Below are 15,036 nucleotides of genomic sequence, written 5' to 3'. Positions count from 1 at the left end.
TCCACTTCACTGTCAATGTCAGAAATTGTTGACCTGAGTCCCCTACACCTCAACATAACAGCATGGCTTTACTTCTTATATTTTGTTTTTATACTTTTCTGCTGGATGGTTAAGACCAAGGTAAAGCAGGACCTATCCAACAAGAGTTGTAGTTTTTGGGTCTGATAAGGTCAGTGAAATCCCCTCAGGATTTATCCTGATAACCTGTATCTCAGATTGTAGAACCTTTGTCAGTGTCAGCCTTGTGGATGAGTCATGGCCACTGCATGGCCAATGTGCTCTCTGTGAAAGCCTGAGAGAATGTTTTCTCTCCATGTGACTCCCCTTAGGCACACTCTACATCATCAGTCACTTTCCTCTTTGGCCCCATAATCTCCTTGATCAGAAAATTTGGGACACTACCGAGTTACATGACTTTACAGTACAAGTTCTCATATGTCCTGAGTCTTAATTGACCTTGGAAGGCGAGGGCCAAAATGTTGGCTTTCCTTGCGGTCCTCCTTTTTCTCTAATTTTGGTCTGCAAACTTAAGTTGTTAACCATCTAGAAGACAAGCTTTCAATAAAATTATTTTAAAAAATAAAATAAAAATCACTCACAAAAAAGAGAATTATTTATTTAAAGGTTCTAGAAAAAAACAACAGACTTAAAATTTTTCGCTATACTAAGCATCTACCTAACACCATTTGGTGAAACACTTCCAGCCATGTGAAGGAATACCTTGTGAAAGAATGCAATGTGCTACGAGGATCGTTGTATAATAAGGGCATAAATTTTTGACCCCTTCAGGTTCAATACAGACTCTTAAATTATGTATCAGCAGTTTAATCTGGAGAAAGCTCCTTAGCTTATTCAAATGTCAGCTTTTTAGCTAGTGAAATGGAATATTAATTTCATTGAGCTGTTGGAAGAATTAAGAAAGATTAACAGTGGTAGGAAATCATGGCCAGTATTTAGCAAGCTCCATAGATATGAATTTGCTTTTTATCCTGATCTTTCCTGCCGACTCCCATTTATTATAAAATTATAGAGATAGATGAGATCACATAATTGCATTTTACATGTACTTATGCCTTTTCAAAGACTTTAAAAACACATGAGTCAGAGGAGTTCTAAGTTTTCTACTCATTTTTATTTCCTGAGTATTAGATCTAAAATATTAAATCCCACTACCTAGCAAAAAAACAAGGAAGCTGGGAGCTAGAACACAGAACTTAATAAAATTAGATAGGCAACAGAATTCTTCTTTAAAAATCTGTGACTTTCTGTTTTATGGTCTTGGCTGTTACCTCAAATGGTGGTGCAAGAGAAGTCTAAGAGGAGGTAGCCCTTGCTTCTGAATGACTGCTTTTTAAGGGCTCTACTAGATACATCTGTTGGGTTTTTAATGAGGGAGCCAGAGGGATTCCAGCAACTGGAGAGAACTATGGTTTACAAGGGAGCCACATCTGTTTGGTGTTCTTCCATCTGAGAAAGTTTGACTTCTGGGATAGCAAGGGGCTCCTAGTTAAACTTGAATCTAGCAACAGATGAAAGGTTTTCTTTCCTCAGTGTTTCAATGGTAGAGATCAACAGCTGTTCATATCCTTTCATACCTAACTAAGGGTGAAGCCTTCACATCTGTCAGTATTTTATACTTCTATTTCCTTGGATGACAGTGTGAGGAGGTAAATTTGACTCACCCCAACCCCAACACCCAGGCAGGAACACAAAAATATGCTCAAGAGTCAAAGCTCAAATTCTAAGCAGAACTCCTCACTTCTCATCCTGCCAGGGCCAGCTGTTTGCCAAGAATTCTCCTTTTACTTTATCCTGATAGACATCTTGATGATTTCCATGATAATGACTCATGACAGCCCAAAGATCAAAAGGAAGAAAAGTAGGCTGGAATCAGGGGGAGGAAGAGGAGGAAGAAATAGAGTGTAACAGAGAGAGTGGCTCCAAAAATACATTCTTCCAAAAGACAGCAAGAATAACACCTGAAAGCAAATCACAAGACTCTGATAAAAACTCTCATACTGGTGATGGACATGGGTGGCTTTTACTGCGCCTTAATATTTTACCTTGGAGAAGTTAAGCAGAGAAAATGAAACAGAAATCTATGGAAAGAAGGTTTAGGAAATATTCAGGAGTGGCAACAAAGGATTCAAAGATACTTGTTAAACTGCCATGCATATGTTAAGACCTTATAAAAATTACTTTCCCATTCACACATCTATCTACTCACTTGTTCATTTGTTCAGCAGCATGTAAGGTACCAGGACTGGGCTTAGTGTTGTGATATTCAAATGAATAGGACATAGTCTATAACTTTAAGGAGCTTACCTTCTTTGATATTTTGGTTTGGTTTGGTTTTGAAAAGGGGACTAGCTGTGTTGCCCAGGTTGGTCTCAAAGTGAAAGGCTCGAATGATCCTTCTCCATCTGCCTCCCTAGTAGCTGGAACTATAGGTGTACAAAACCACACCCAGCTAGATACTAATAGGTGAAAGCCTTCACAGAGGACATGTATCTCAACTAGATCCCAAAGGATGCATGAGAATTCACGAGATGAAGAAGTGAGTGATTACAGAAGAGAAAACACAGATAAAACCATAGTGAGAACTAGAGTTTTCTGAGAGAGGGATGAAACACATTCCAGGTGACCATAATAAACAGAAGCATGGTACATGTTTCTTAAAACTAAAAGTTCATAAGGGATTCACAATAGCAGGAAACAGTGCTATTAAAAATGGACAAAGGTTTCTGAATTGCCACTTCACTAAAGACGACAAGCAAATTGCTAACAGGTATATAAATGGATAAAGTAGATAGATAGATAGATAGATAGATAGATAGATAGATAATCACTCAACATATTATTACTATAAAACAAAGTTGTATACACAGTATATCTAATGAATCAACAAACAAGAAAAAACGTGACATATACACAGTGGAGTACTATTCAGTCTCTGGAAGGGAGGAGACACTGTTATTTGTGGGTAAGCCTGGAGAACATCACGTTAAGTGAAAAAAGCCAGGCATAAAATTACAAGCAACATATGATCTCACTGAATGTGGAACCTACACTAGTGAAATCCATAAAAGCAGAGAATGGGACTTACTAGCAAGCTGGGCGCAGCATGTGAAACATTGTCAAAGGACACGCAATTCCAGTTAGGAGTAAGTTTAGAGATCAATTATGCAATGTAATAACTACAGAAGCATTACTTAGGCCTTGTTGTGGTCCACGAAGTTTGTACTTATAATCCTATCAAAAAGTTATTGGAATTCCTATAAATTAATTCCAATCTACCACTTCCAGTGCCACCCATGGTGAGAATAAAAACAGTAGGGCATATTTGTAGTTGTGGGGAGCCAAGGGGGTCCTAAGTTCAGCTAGTATGGTGGCTAACTGGAACAAAGACCTCTGCCTCAGGCCAAACCAGGTTTTATAAATTCATGAAGTGGGGAGTGGCTTGGGGATGAGTGACTGAGAGCGGAGGAAAGTACTGGAAGTACGTGAGTGCTGTGAGCCGGGCTAGACAGGTGGCCCCAAACCACCTCTGCCACATGCAGAGACAAGGACATACAGAAAGAGTGCTCTGCATAACACAGTTCAAGGTTTTGGGGTCCGTGTGTCAGTTCTGATGAGGAATCTTCTATAACCTGGGAAGTCTCTTATCTCAAGGCTCTGACCCAGCCGACAATGTGCAGCCTGGCTCTCCCTCCCACATGCCTCTGGGAGCCACAGGATGGGACGCAGCAACACTGATTTGTCACCTTGTCTCAAAGACTACACAGCAAGCCCTCAGTCAGAATGCTGTGCACTGCTTAAAGTCAATTGAGGGGATAAAGACAAAGACTAGCCAACTCTGCACTATCCATACCCAGAAATAGGGCCAGGGTTAGTAAAAACTGAGACAACTGCATTCCTTTCAAGGAGAATCGTCTAGGTGGCTCTTGACAATGACTATACAGTAGTTTTACAATATCTTTTTAGGTACAGTTTCTTAGATCATACCTAAGATTTTAATTTTGTTGTTAAGGGAGAGGACTGAAGAAATCATGTTTTTGAGTAGAAAGCTCAAGTGAATTTTGCTATGCAGTTCAGACTCATAGTAATCCTCCTGGCTCAGCCTCCCTAGTGCTGTAATCATAGGTATGTGCCACTGCACCTGGTTTCAGGGCTGGCATGGCACACTCGGGGCCAGCACAGCATGCAGTACTGGGGACTGAACGTGGGTCCTTGTGCTTGCCAGGCTTTCTACACAGTCCACTCAAGTGATTTTTGATATATACAAAAGTTTGGCAGCTGTGATTTGTATAGCTTAACTTTTCCCAAAAGATGCTAATGGTGCTTCATTTAAAAAACAAACAAAACAAAACAAAAGATACCAGATCAAATCAGGAAACATCATACAGTAATGTACTTGCTTCTTGGAAATTCACTGACATATGTCAAATCCTCTGGTAAAGAAATCAGTTACACTCAGCAGCTCCCAAAGGAATTTTTCCATTGGGAGGAAAATCACATTGTGATTTCTCAGAATATTGACTACTACTGTGGTGTGGAGCATAGATAGGGCAGAGGTGAGAGGGGGGATTCAGTCATTCTACCAACCCCATCATGCTGACTGACTTAAGAACAGTCTAGAAAAAAGAAAGCTGAATCAGTTATCTGGGGACCACGAAGGCAGCTGCTGGTTTCCTCCATGCAAAGGCTAAAGCCACCTATGCAGCCCTGTTTTCCACGCAGACAGCTGGAAGCTGCACAGCTCTCCACTGACACACGTAGCTCTCTGCTAAGATTTTCTGTTGGCAAAGTGACGTGGTCAGCACAGCTGCCAGAGAGCAGGAGTAGCCAGAGAGTGGTGCACCCAGGAGCACACACAGGAAAGCCCAGGGGAGGCTCCCTGCCCACATCTACTGATCTTTGTTACTAGCACATGTTCTACCCAGAGTTCTGGGCAGTTGCTTGGAAGACTTCTGGAAAAGAAAAATCCCTCTCAGCACCATATGCAGGGCCTGACAGTCAATGAAAGTGCACAAAGACAAGAACCGATGGAGTTCCTGCCCGTCCAAGGAGCTGTGCTCAGCTGGACCTGCCTTCTTCCTCCTTGATCCTACCTCACCCTCTACCTCTTCGCTGTTCACCAGGTATAGGAGAAAGAAAGGCCCGGACAAGCCAAAGGATTCTGATGAACTCGTGTGCTGAATACTTCAAGATGGAACATACTGCAACAACTAATTTATACATTTTCATTTTTATTTTATTTATTTATTTGTTATTTAGTACAGGGTCTACTGTGTCTCACTACACAGATCGGACTCGTAGTGATCCTCCTGGTTTCAGCTTCCCAAGTGCTGGGATTATAGGTGCTTGCCACCACGTCCAGTCTCAACTGCCCTTTCAGTGTGCCCCAGGGGTGGGGCCAGCAGGGCACTCCAGAGATCAAACCCAGGTCCCTGCTATACACTTTTCTTTTCCTGGTATAAATTTAATTATTTCCATATGTCTCCTTCTCAGTATTTACACCACATGGGGACACCCTCCAACTAGAGGTGATTTCAAGTGTGTTTCAAATATACCTTTTCATACCCCAGCTATGTCAGAGGTATTTAAGAATGCTTTCTAATAATGCAATATGTATTCAATCACTCCAGAAATATTTCCTCAGTCCCTTGTAGGGTCCAAGGCACTGTGTTAGGCACTAGAGAAACAACTATAGAAGCATGAGACCATTCATTCCTATGGAGCTTCAATCATAAAGCACTGAATTCCCAATTCAGCCAATCAATGTGTGGGAAATCCAGTGGTCAGAAGCATAAAGAAATGTGAGGGCTGGAGAAGGTTTGGTCCTTCTCCTTGAATTTCAAGACCTGCAGCACAAAGCAAACAAAAGTATTTGCATTTCAAGGGTACCAATAGCAGCTATGCAAGGGTCAGAGTTAATAGGATAAAGAGAGGAAAGAGAATGTTAGGACTTGTATTTCCTCGGATGTGAACACCTGTTTATTCCCGCCCCCCAAACAAATCCATACATTTTTAAACTAAACTTATTAATCCTAAAAGAGAAATGCTGCCAGAAATTATGAGTTAAGTTATTAACATACAGAAAGAGTGCTCTGCATAACACAGTTCAAGGTTTTGGGGTCCGTGCATCAGTTCTGATGTGGAATCTTCTATAACCTGGGAAGTCTCTTATCTCAAGGCTCTGACCCAGCCGACAATGTACAGCCTGGCTCTCCCTCCCACATGCCTCTGGGAGCCACAGGCTCCCACTTATTAATCACAGTTAATAACTTAACTCATAATTTAACATTACCTTAATCAGCTAACCAAAAAATAAAAATCTTCCCAGAATAACTGGGTGGGGTTGGAGTTTAGTCCAAAGAAAGCCAACAAGAACAAGCCTAACACTTTCCTGCTGTTTCTAGGCATGTAATACATGTATCACTGGGGTCCACAAGTTAATTCTTTTCAGTTCAGTTCAGTTTTACATAAGGAGAAAGAAGCTACAAGAATAGGTCTAATGGTATTTGGGGAACCACTGACACAGAAGTTAATCCAGCAGTCATAGCCAGCTTTGGAAGAATGATTTCTGCAAACTTTCAGAGCATGAGGGGTGCAGATGACAAAACGACATGAGAAGTTGGCCATAGACTTACCCACACATGTTGGAAATATTTCCTCATTATTGATCTGGACTTCAATCCAATCCATGAGAAGGTTCATGTACTGGGGAGCTGGCAGTGCTGTCGGTTTCTTATACTTGAGGTCATCCTGCCAGCGATATTCGTACTTGGGGCCCCCTGACATCACAGGGCAGGTCCGCTCAGTGCAGAACTCACAGATGGTGCCATAGATGAGGTTGATCCGATTGAAGAAGTCCACCACGTGCACTGCCACCCAGTCATTCTGGTCCTCCCCGCTGGGCAGCTGTACGGCAGCCTTCAGGTCCACGCCTGAGTTGAGGGAAGCTTGAGCCCGTTTGTGCAGCTCAAACCTCTGTGTGCCAGGTTCAGATTTCCTCTTGGGCCGAAAGGTCTTGTCCTTGTTGAACACCTGTTTCAGGGCTATGGACATGGTCTTCTCCCTCTTCTCCTTTCTTTTGCAGGAAGCAAAAAGGCACTTAGAACTTTTCAGTGAGAGATCACAGTTCAGTAGGGTTTTCCACTGCCAGCGCTCAGGCCCCAGGCTCGTGACCTGCAGTTTTCACTCTCTCTTAAACAGGCCCATCCACCTTCCTCCTGAATGACTTCCAAGGGAACTTCATGTTCCTCCCTACAGACAGAGGAGAAAAGGGAACTTGTGAATGTACAGTTTACACTTAAGAAGCAATAAAGTTCAGACCTGCTTTCTACCTTGCATTCCTGGCTTGTCCCCTCCATCCAGGTTCGTGAATGTGGAGGTTCAGCCCTTGCCCTGTGACTCTGCACCAATGATGTGAGCCACCAGAGTGTCTAAAGAAGAACAGGCATAATACCACTCTTTGTCAAATCCCTGCTGGCTCTTCTCTGTGTGATAGTAAAACAGTGGCCCTCTCCAAGGTGGTAAGCATAGAGATATTGGTCAGTGACTCAATCCCATCCCACACACTACACATGCTCTTTTTTAGAGCCTCCCTGTTTCCCCTACTGGGTAAGCCCAGAGCCACTTCCCCTGTTTTCCCAGGGAGCAGGGGTGGCAATTACCCCAAGCCAGTTAGTAAGAATATCTCTTCTGCGAATTCGGAAGGTGGGGCCAGGTTTTGCTGGACGTGATCCAACAGAGGTAACTGGCTGAACCCCGACTGTATGGACCTTGTCATGCAACTGAGAATGTCGGTCTGCAGAGCTGAAAAGGGCAGGCAGGGAGGAGAAAGGTGAGGAAGGGAGGCAGCTGCCTTAGGAGCTCCTGACACACAGAAACAGAGAAGATACCAAGTGGCCTTAAAAGAACACAGGATAAAGTGGGTCAAACAATGAGAAGGGACAATTGGCTCCTTTAGTTCCAAAGACTGTCCAGGAAGCAGTTCCAATTCCTGAGCTGAAGCTGTGTTTCCTACCTTCTGGGTCCATTTGCTTTTCCTGAATTAGTCAAGCCCTTCATTTTACTTAAGCTAAGTTGACTGTCTTCTGTGTCTACTCAGAATCTCTAACTATATAACAACATATATCACCTCTACACCATGCTATCATTGGGCCCTTGATACAATTCTGTAAATAGGACTTTGAAACAGGGCTGTCCAGTGGGACGTCATGTGATAATGCAAAATGTTCTACATATCTGTGCAGTATGGCAGCCACGAGCTATACGCTCCTGCTAAGCATGTGGCAGGTAGATGGTGTCACTAAGGAACTGGATTTCACTTAGTCAAACCTTTCCTGAAGGGTCTGACTAATTCAGGAAAAGCAAATGGACCCAGAAGGTAGGAAACACAGCTTAGCTTCAGCTCAGGAATTGGAACTGCTTCCTGGACAGTCTTTGGAACTAAAGGAGCCAATTGTCCCTTCTCATTGTTTGTCCCACTTTATCCTGTGCCCTTCTTGAGGCCACTTGGTATCTTCTCTGTTTCTGTGTGTCAGGAGCTCCTAAGGCAGCTGCCTCCCTTCCTCGCCTTTCTCCTCCCTGCCTGCCCTTTTCAGCTCTGCAGACTGATTATTTAAATGAATTATTTATTCATTTAAATAATTACACATGGCCAGCAGCTACCACATTGGAGAGTAAAGCTTCAAAATCTTTGGTGTTCTCCATTATTTTGTTTAAAACTCACAAAAATCTAGCAATGTTATAGTTTAATAGTAGATGTAACAGAGTGACACAAGGCATCCCTCTCATTGGATCTCCAGGAGATAAAATGGCTTGCCTAACGAGGACCTGTAGCTAGCAGTAGGCACAACACAGACTGAAATAGACTTTGTAGATCCCTAGTAAATGCTCATTTCACATTGTCTTATGTATATTTTTTAAATGAAGCCTTTCCATCTGTTTTTCCTGCTGTCTTTCATGAAGTTCCCTTTATACAAAGCTGTATGCCTCTCACCTTTTATACCTATATCCTGCCAAAAACTGCCGGGGACAGAAGGTTAAGGCCATAGGCTGTGGGCTTGACACAGAGAAGAGACAGCTGGCCCACTCACAGGTCAAACTCCTAACTATGAGGGAAACAGCTGAGGTCAGATCCAGAAAAGCTCTCCATGGAACCTACTAGAAGGATTCAGAGCACAGCCCCGCAAACTGCTTTCATCCCACCTGGCAAGAGGTCTGCCATTCCATCCTCAAACAGAGCTTTGGGACACATTTGCTCTTAAATCATTAAAGCAGAAAGATAGTCCTAAGATATCTCAGTTCTTAGCTACAGACCCTGCCCTTTGTTCAGAGCTGCTGACCATGCCATCAAGTGCCTCTTCTCCTCTTTCCCTGACTGTTCGACTCCTCCTTCTCCACCCCATCTCTTCCTAACAGGCTTCCTCTGAAATGCCTTATCTAGGTGATGGTTCTTTATCCTCCCACTCACATGGCATTGAGCACGTATCTCCTCCCCCACAGACAGGTGGACAAGCAGGTCACATGACACCCTGCATGAGACTATGAGACCACACACCAGGTACTCTGAAATATCACCTGCAAGGAGGATCACTACAAGTCTGAGCTGCATAGCAAGTCCCTGTACCAAATAAATACAAGGTAAAAATTAAAAAATACAATCTCTGCAAACCTGAGGGAAAGAATCCCCCATACCTTTCCAAAGGCCAAGTCTGCCTGAAGTGTCTTAAGAAAACTGAAGGCTTCAAATGGCATTTCTAAAATAAAAGTATGAGCTAGAGATTGTGATGCTAGAGAAAGAATATCTATCTATTCTCAAGACAGAGGACAGTCCTTCTAAGTTGCCAAATGCTTTAATTGCCAGCACTAAAGCAGCAAGGGCCCAGCAGTGCCGCCCTGTGCCCTGAGCAAAGACGACTTGTTACTCTGATAATGAGGTTATCATCAATTCCCAGGATCCGCAGAGCAGTCTTCTGTCCCTACCTTACATGACTGTAGTTACCATTGATTCTGCTGCTTCCCTGTGGACCGGAGTGTCCACTTGCATGGACACCTCACCTGGGCCAGGCTTTCAAAAGCAGATCTGCCTGGCACTGTAGGCGGCAATGTGTGAGTGACACAGAATAACCACAGCAAACTCTCCGAATCCTACAGGATTGGTACTCAGAAATCTAAAGAAATAATAGAACCTTGTTTGCAATTCATGGACTTTTCATCCAGAGATACTGAAAGTAATAAACTTCAAGGCATTAGTCTCTTGGACTGGATGAGGATTTACCAAAAACCTTAATCTGTGTTAACATTACCCTTTCCTGTTGCTCCTGTTGAGCCGGTTCCCCAAGGAAGAAAGCATCTTTGGAGGCCTGAGTCCTTTAATCTGCTGCTCTTGGTCACCACTTATTAGACTCCAAGAAGTACTAGACTCTATAGTCACATAGCCAATGGTTCTGTTCCTCACCCCTCATTGTATGACAGAAGTTATGACCATTTTATATAAAAGAAATCAAGGTTCAACTAGGTGAAATAATTTGCCAGAAATCAGGTAGCAGACGGTGAAGACTAAATCTTTAACCCTTATTTCTCTGCCACTACAACACACATGATGTTTCTCAATAAAGCTGTTTTTATTTTTTTTCCTTGTCTAAACATTTTTTTCATAATTTTATTGATAAACAGATAGCAATGAGACAGTTTCAAATCAAATCGGTAGGACAGTTTCAATAACTAACACACTGCATATATTCTTCTTAGTGGTTAATTGCTGTACAAGATGCGGACTTGAGATCCTATTTACAAACACCATTAGAACAAATCATTCTATTCATTAAGAGAATGCAACTATACATCTATCCTAACCACTTTGAATACACAGATACAAAATGGACATTCATCTGTATCCCCTTTTTTTCTAAGTTCCGTTATTTGAATATTATAGGTGTATAAACTCAGCAAAATATTCTAAAAGAGTCCAGTAGCCCATAATAGCATTGGGACTTCTGTTTAACTGGCAATGTCAGAAATTGTTGACCTGAGTCCCCCACAGCTCAACATAACAGCATGGCTTTACTTCCTATATTTCGTCTTCATACTTTTCTACTGGATGGTTAAGACCAAGGTAAAGCAGGACCTGTGCAACAAGAGTCGTAGCTCATAAAGCTGTTTTTAAATCCTGTAAGTGTCTTCTAATGTTTTTAAAGGTCTTACACATCTGTGTCTCCAACTCCTCACTACAACACTCAAAGGGAAACCAGCAGAGGTGGTCTGTCATCTCCACTCTACAGGCAAGCAAGCAGAGTCCTGATTTCCTAGCATTTGATACAAACTGCTAATCATTCTGCCAAGGCGGGACATGGGGAAGTCTCTTCTGGTGAAACTTTTTCTTTCTTAAGCTACCATGGAGTTCTCTTGAAAAGGCCACTGCTTGGTCACGCGGACCCCTGTGGTTAAAGACAACAACAATCCAGAGAGTAAGAACAGGTATATCATGTCACTAAATGAACAAAGAGGCCTCCATCTTTGAAGAGTGTCAGGTGCTTTATTGGCACAGAGACTTAAAAGAAGTTTGAAATGAAGAGAGGAACAATAAACCTACCTGGTCCTACTTTCTAACCCCTACTACCGCAGTGACTCCTGCCCATAATTTATTTTGCCAGCTAATTAAGCAGCAGAGTGGTGCTTATCACATGTTAATAAGGGGCTCTTGTTTAAAATGAAGGATTTGATTCACTGGGTTTGGGATGACAGCTAAAAGTTTGCCTTTCTTTCTTTCTTTCTTTTTTTTCTTTTTTTTTTTTTTTTTTTTTTTGTATTTTAGGAAAGGGTGTACACGGTGTACAAGGTCTCACTGGGTAGATCAGACTCGTAATGATCCTCCTGTTTACAGCCTCCCAAAAGCTGGGATTACAGGTACACGCCCCCACACCCAGTCTCAATCGCGGTCTCAGCGTGCCCTGGGGGTGGGGCTGGCACCGCAGGCCCAGACATGAGCCCCCGGCCCCTGCACCCACTTGCAGGCACTTTAATCGGCTGAGTTATTGGGCCGGCCCTAAAAGTCTGCATTAAAAACAAGCTCCTGGTGATGCTAAATCTACTAGTCCACAGATTCATGTCAAGGCCTCATCTACGTTTTGAAATGCAGGCTTTCAGGCTTCATTGCAGGCCTCCTAGAATAGATCTAAATCTGCACTTTAACAAATCTCAGAAGTGTATGCTTTGAGAAACCCTGGACTGGAGGGATGGCTGCCTGGCTGAGTGAAGGAATGAATAAATAAATCTCCACTTGTTTAGTGCACAGTGTGCTTCATAAACAGTCTTCAGCAGAGTATACAGGCATCTGGGAATGAGAATGAGGAGAGGAGACTCCGTTTTGAATAAACCTGCCCTGACAGATGGTGACAATGACCCAGTCTTTTGATCAGGAGCTATTTGGCTAGCGCAGCACCCAGCACTAGGAGGTCCCCTGTGAATACCTCTGCACAATGCCAGACGGAGTGCGGCTGCTGGACTGCAGCCACACACACAGCGTTTTCTGTTGAGGAGAATGGAGCACTAGCAACGACACAGTGGTTATTCTTCCTTGTTCAGTGTTCAGAAAGAAAAGAACAAGTCATAAAGTTTGTCCCCTGGGTAGAAATATAAGCAAATTCTAGTTACGAGTACCATCCATTCCAATGCTGGTTCTCAGGAATTTTTTTTTTTTTCTGAGACAAGTTTCCACTTTGTAGTCCAGGCTGGTCCTAAACTCACTACATAGCCCAGGCTGACACTGAAGGCCAGGCTGACACTGAAGTAGTGGCAATCCTCCTGCTTCAGCATCCCAAGTGCTGGGGTTATAAGTATGTGCCACCACACGTGGCCTCAGTAAACATTTAAAGTCAAATGCTCATTCAATCAATAAACGTTTACTAAAGACCTCTTACTTGTCAGGTACAGTGCTAGGCACCTGAGGCACAGAATTAATGAAATTGGCCCTGTCTAAGAAAAGTTCACAACTTCATGTCTAGTTTTAAGGTTTTGCTTTTCACACTACAGAGTTTAATGCACCACCGTGGATGCTAGTGTGATTCCCTCTTCATGTTCCTCAGGTTAGGAATGAGGACAGTAAGGAGGAAGGTTGTTCAAAAAATGGAAATCCAAATAAACAGCATAAAACTGACAGGCGTTCCATGTGTTCTCCATATTTTCTGTGTAATACATCAATTTTAGCAATAAAACAAATACTCTACAAAATATGCAGAGAGAATTTGGCTGGGCTGCAGGGGAATGTTGATGAGGTAACTAAGCAACGCTGGCAAGGAAGGTTCTTATTTTTCTTTTCCTATTGATGTCTTCTGCCTCATTAACTGAAAAAATCAAGTCCTTGCCAGGGATAAGGAAAAACTGAAACAACTCTCCCACTCTCTCCTGAGAAATCTATCTTCTCTAGATATGACCACCGCTAAGAAACCTGAATGGGGCAGACAGGGCACCTGAGGAGAGGGGATCAACACTGATCCGGCAGGAGGAAAGAAGTTCCAGATCTCATCTGTGAATGGAGGCCCCTCCTGGCAACACCAGCAGGGAGGAGTGCTCACTACAGGAAGGCCAGAGAGAGGAGCCCCAAGGGCCCTGCAGGAGGAGGAGCAGTGTGGCCCTCACCTCTGACAGAGCAGCCGGCACAGAGCTACTTCCCTGAGTGTTTGCTGACTAAATGAAGACTGCCTTCCATCTGCAGGACAACCGCACAAAGGGAAACCAACTGAACCTCTGTATATGTTTGGGGTTCTGTCAGCCTGTGAGCTTACTGCCAACTCACGGAACCCAGGTATTACTAGTTTGGGAGATGCGCTGCAGTGACAAGCCTGCCTCCCGGAAGAAGACATCTGCTCATCTTCCTTTCAAGCAACTGCTCCTTCCCTCCATGCTATCTAAAATTCTAGTCCTTCAGAGCCAAAGAATGACATCTGATTTCTTAGCTTCCCATGAGGTTTTTTTATTTTATAACTGGAAAAGCCTGTGGAACTTTCCTCTTGCACCCTAAATTTTGAGCAAAAGTAGATTCAAATTTTAATCTTAAAAAGGTGTGTGGGGTATGTTCATAAGTAAGATGAACCCTATCTGACTTTCCAGGCATCTCTTCCCTCTGCTCTTATCACTGTTTTACTGCCACACTCCCCAGGTGCTACCTTTGCTCATAAGTCAACCTCAAAAATTGCACAATTCCTACCTGAGAACCACTTTTGCTATTTTTACATCAATTAATCTACTGCCTAAACTTGGAGCTTAGATGGTTAATCCAGTTTTACCATAATTTAAAAACAAACTATGGCTGGGAATATCAGTGCACACCTATAATCCTGACACTTGGAAGGCTGAGGCAGGAGGATCACTATGAGTTTGAGGTCAGACTCAGCTACATAGTGAGCTCAAGGCAAGCCTGAACTGCATTGTGAGACTCCATCTCAAAAAAGATAGCTAGCTAGCTAGCTAGCGAGTGAGCAAGCAAGCAAGGGAGAGAGAGAGAGAGACAGACAGACAGACAGACAGACAGACAGACAGACAGACAGACAGGCAGGCAGGCAGGCAGACAGACAAATAGTAGTCAGGTATGATGGCATATGCCTGTAATCCCAGAACTCAGGTGGCTGAGGCAGGAGGACTGCACAAATTCAAAGCCAACATGTGCTACATATTGAGTTTAAGATCAGCCTGAACTACCTGGCAAGCCCCTGTCTCCCCTCATCCACAAAACCATAGTATAAAGATAAAACTATTATAAAGCTTAATTGATCGATTTAATTTTTATAAAAGATATAATGATTTTATTTTTTTTAAAAAAGGAAAAAACGTCGTCAATAAAATTCTGTTTTTAGATCTTTTGACTGCTAGAAAATACTCATTTTTTACTGGTTAAAAAACATACTATTTGACATCTCAGTGCCTGTGTCAGGTGAGATAAAAGAGAGATGCAGGTAGGGACAGAACTCAGAGAATGCTAATGTTACAGCTGAAATGAAAACTAGAAGCAGGGCCAAATATATCTTT

The 15,036-nt window shown here is 42.9% G+C and overlaps 1 protein-coding gene across 1 annotated transcript in view; it reads right to left on the bottom strand.

The window, feature by feature from the left end:
• Mob3b (MOB kinase activator 3B) overlaps window positions 1-15,036 on the bottom strand; it is a 187,335-nt gene that overhangs the window by 110,636 nt on the left and 61,663 nt on the right. Inside the window, exon 2 of the mRNA XM_004638565.2 lies at window positions 6,654-7,269. Coding sequence (XP_004638622.1) covers window positions 6,654-7,071 — 418 coding nt within the window. The 5' untranslated portion in view covers window positions 7,072-7,269. The remainder of the gene's footprint in view (window positions 1-6,653; window positions 7,270-15,036) is intronic.

Source organism: Octodon degus, unplaced genomic scaffold, assembly GCF_000260255.1.
Source record: "Octodon degus isolate 3935 unplaced genomic scaffold, OctDeg1.0 scaffold00099, whole genome shotgun sequence".
Taxonomy (NCBI): Eukaryota; Metazoa; Chordata; class Mammalia; order Rodentia; family Octodontidae; genus Octodon; species Octodon degus.
The sequence above is the reverse complement of the archived record's forward strand: the minus strand, read 5'-3'. Positions and strand labels throughout refer to the sequence as shown.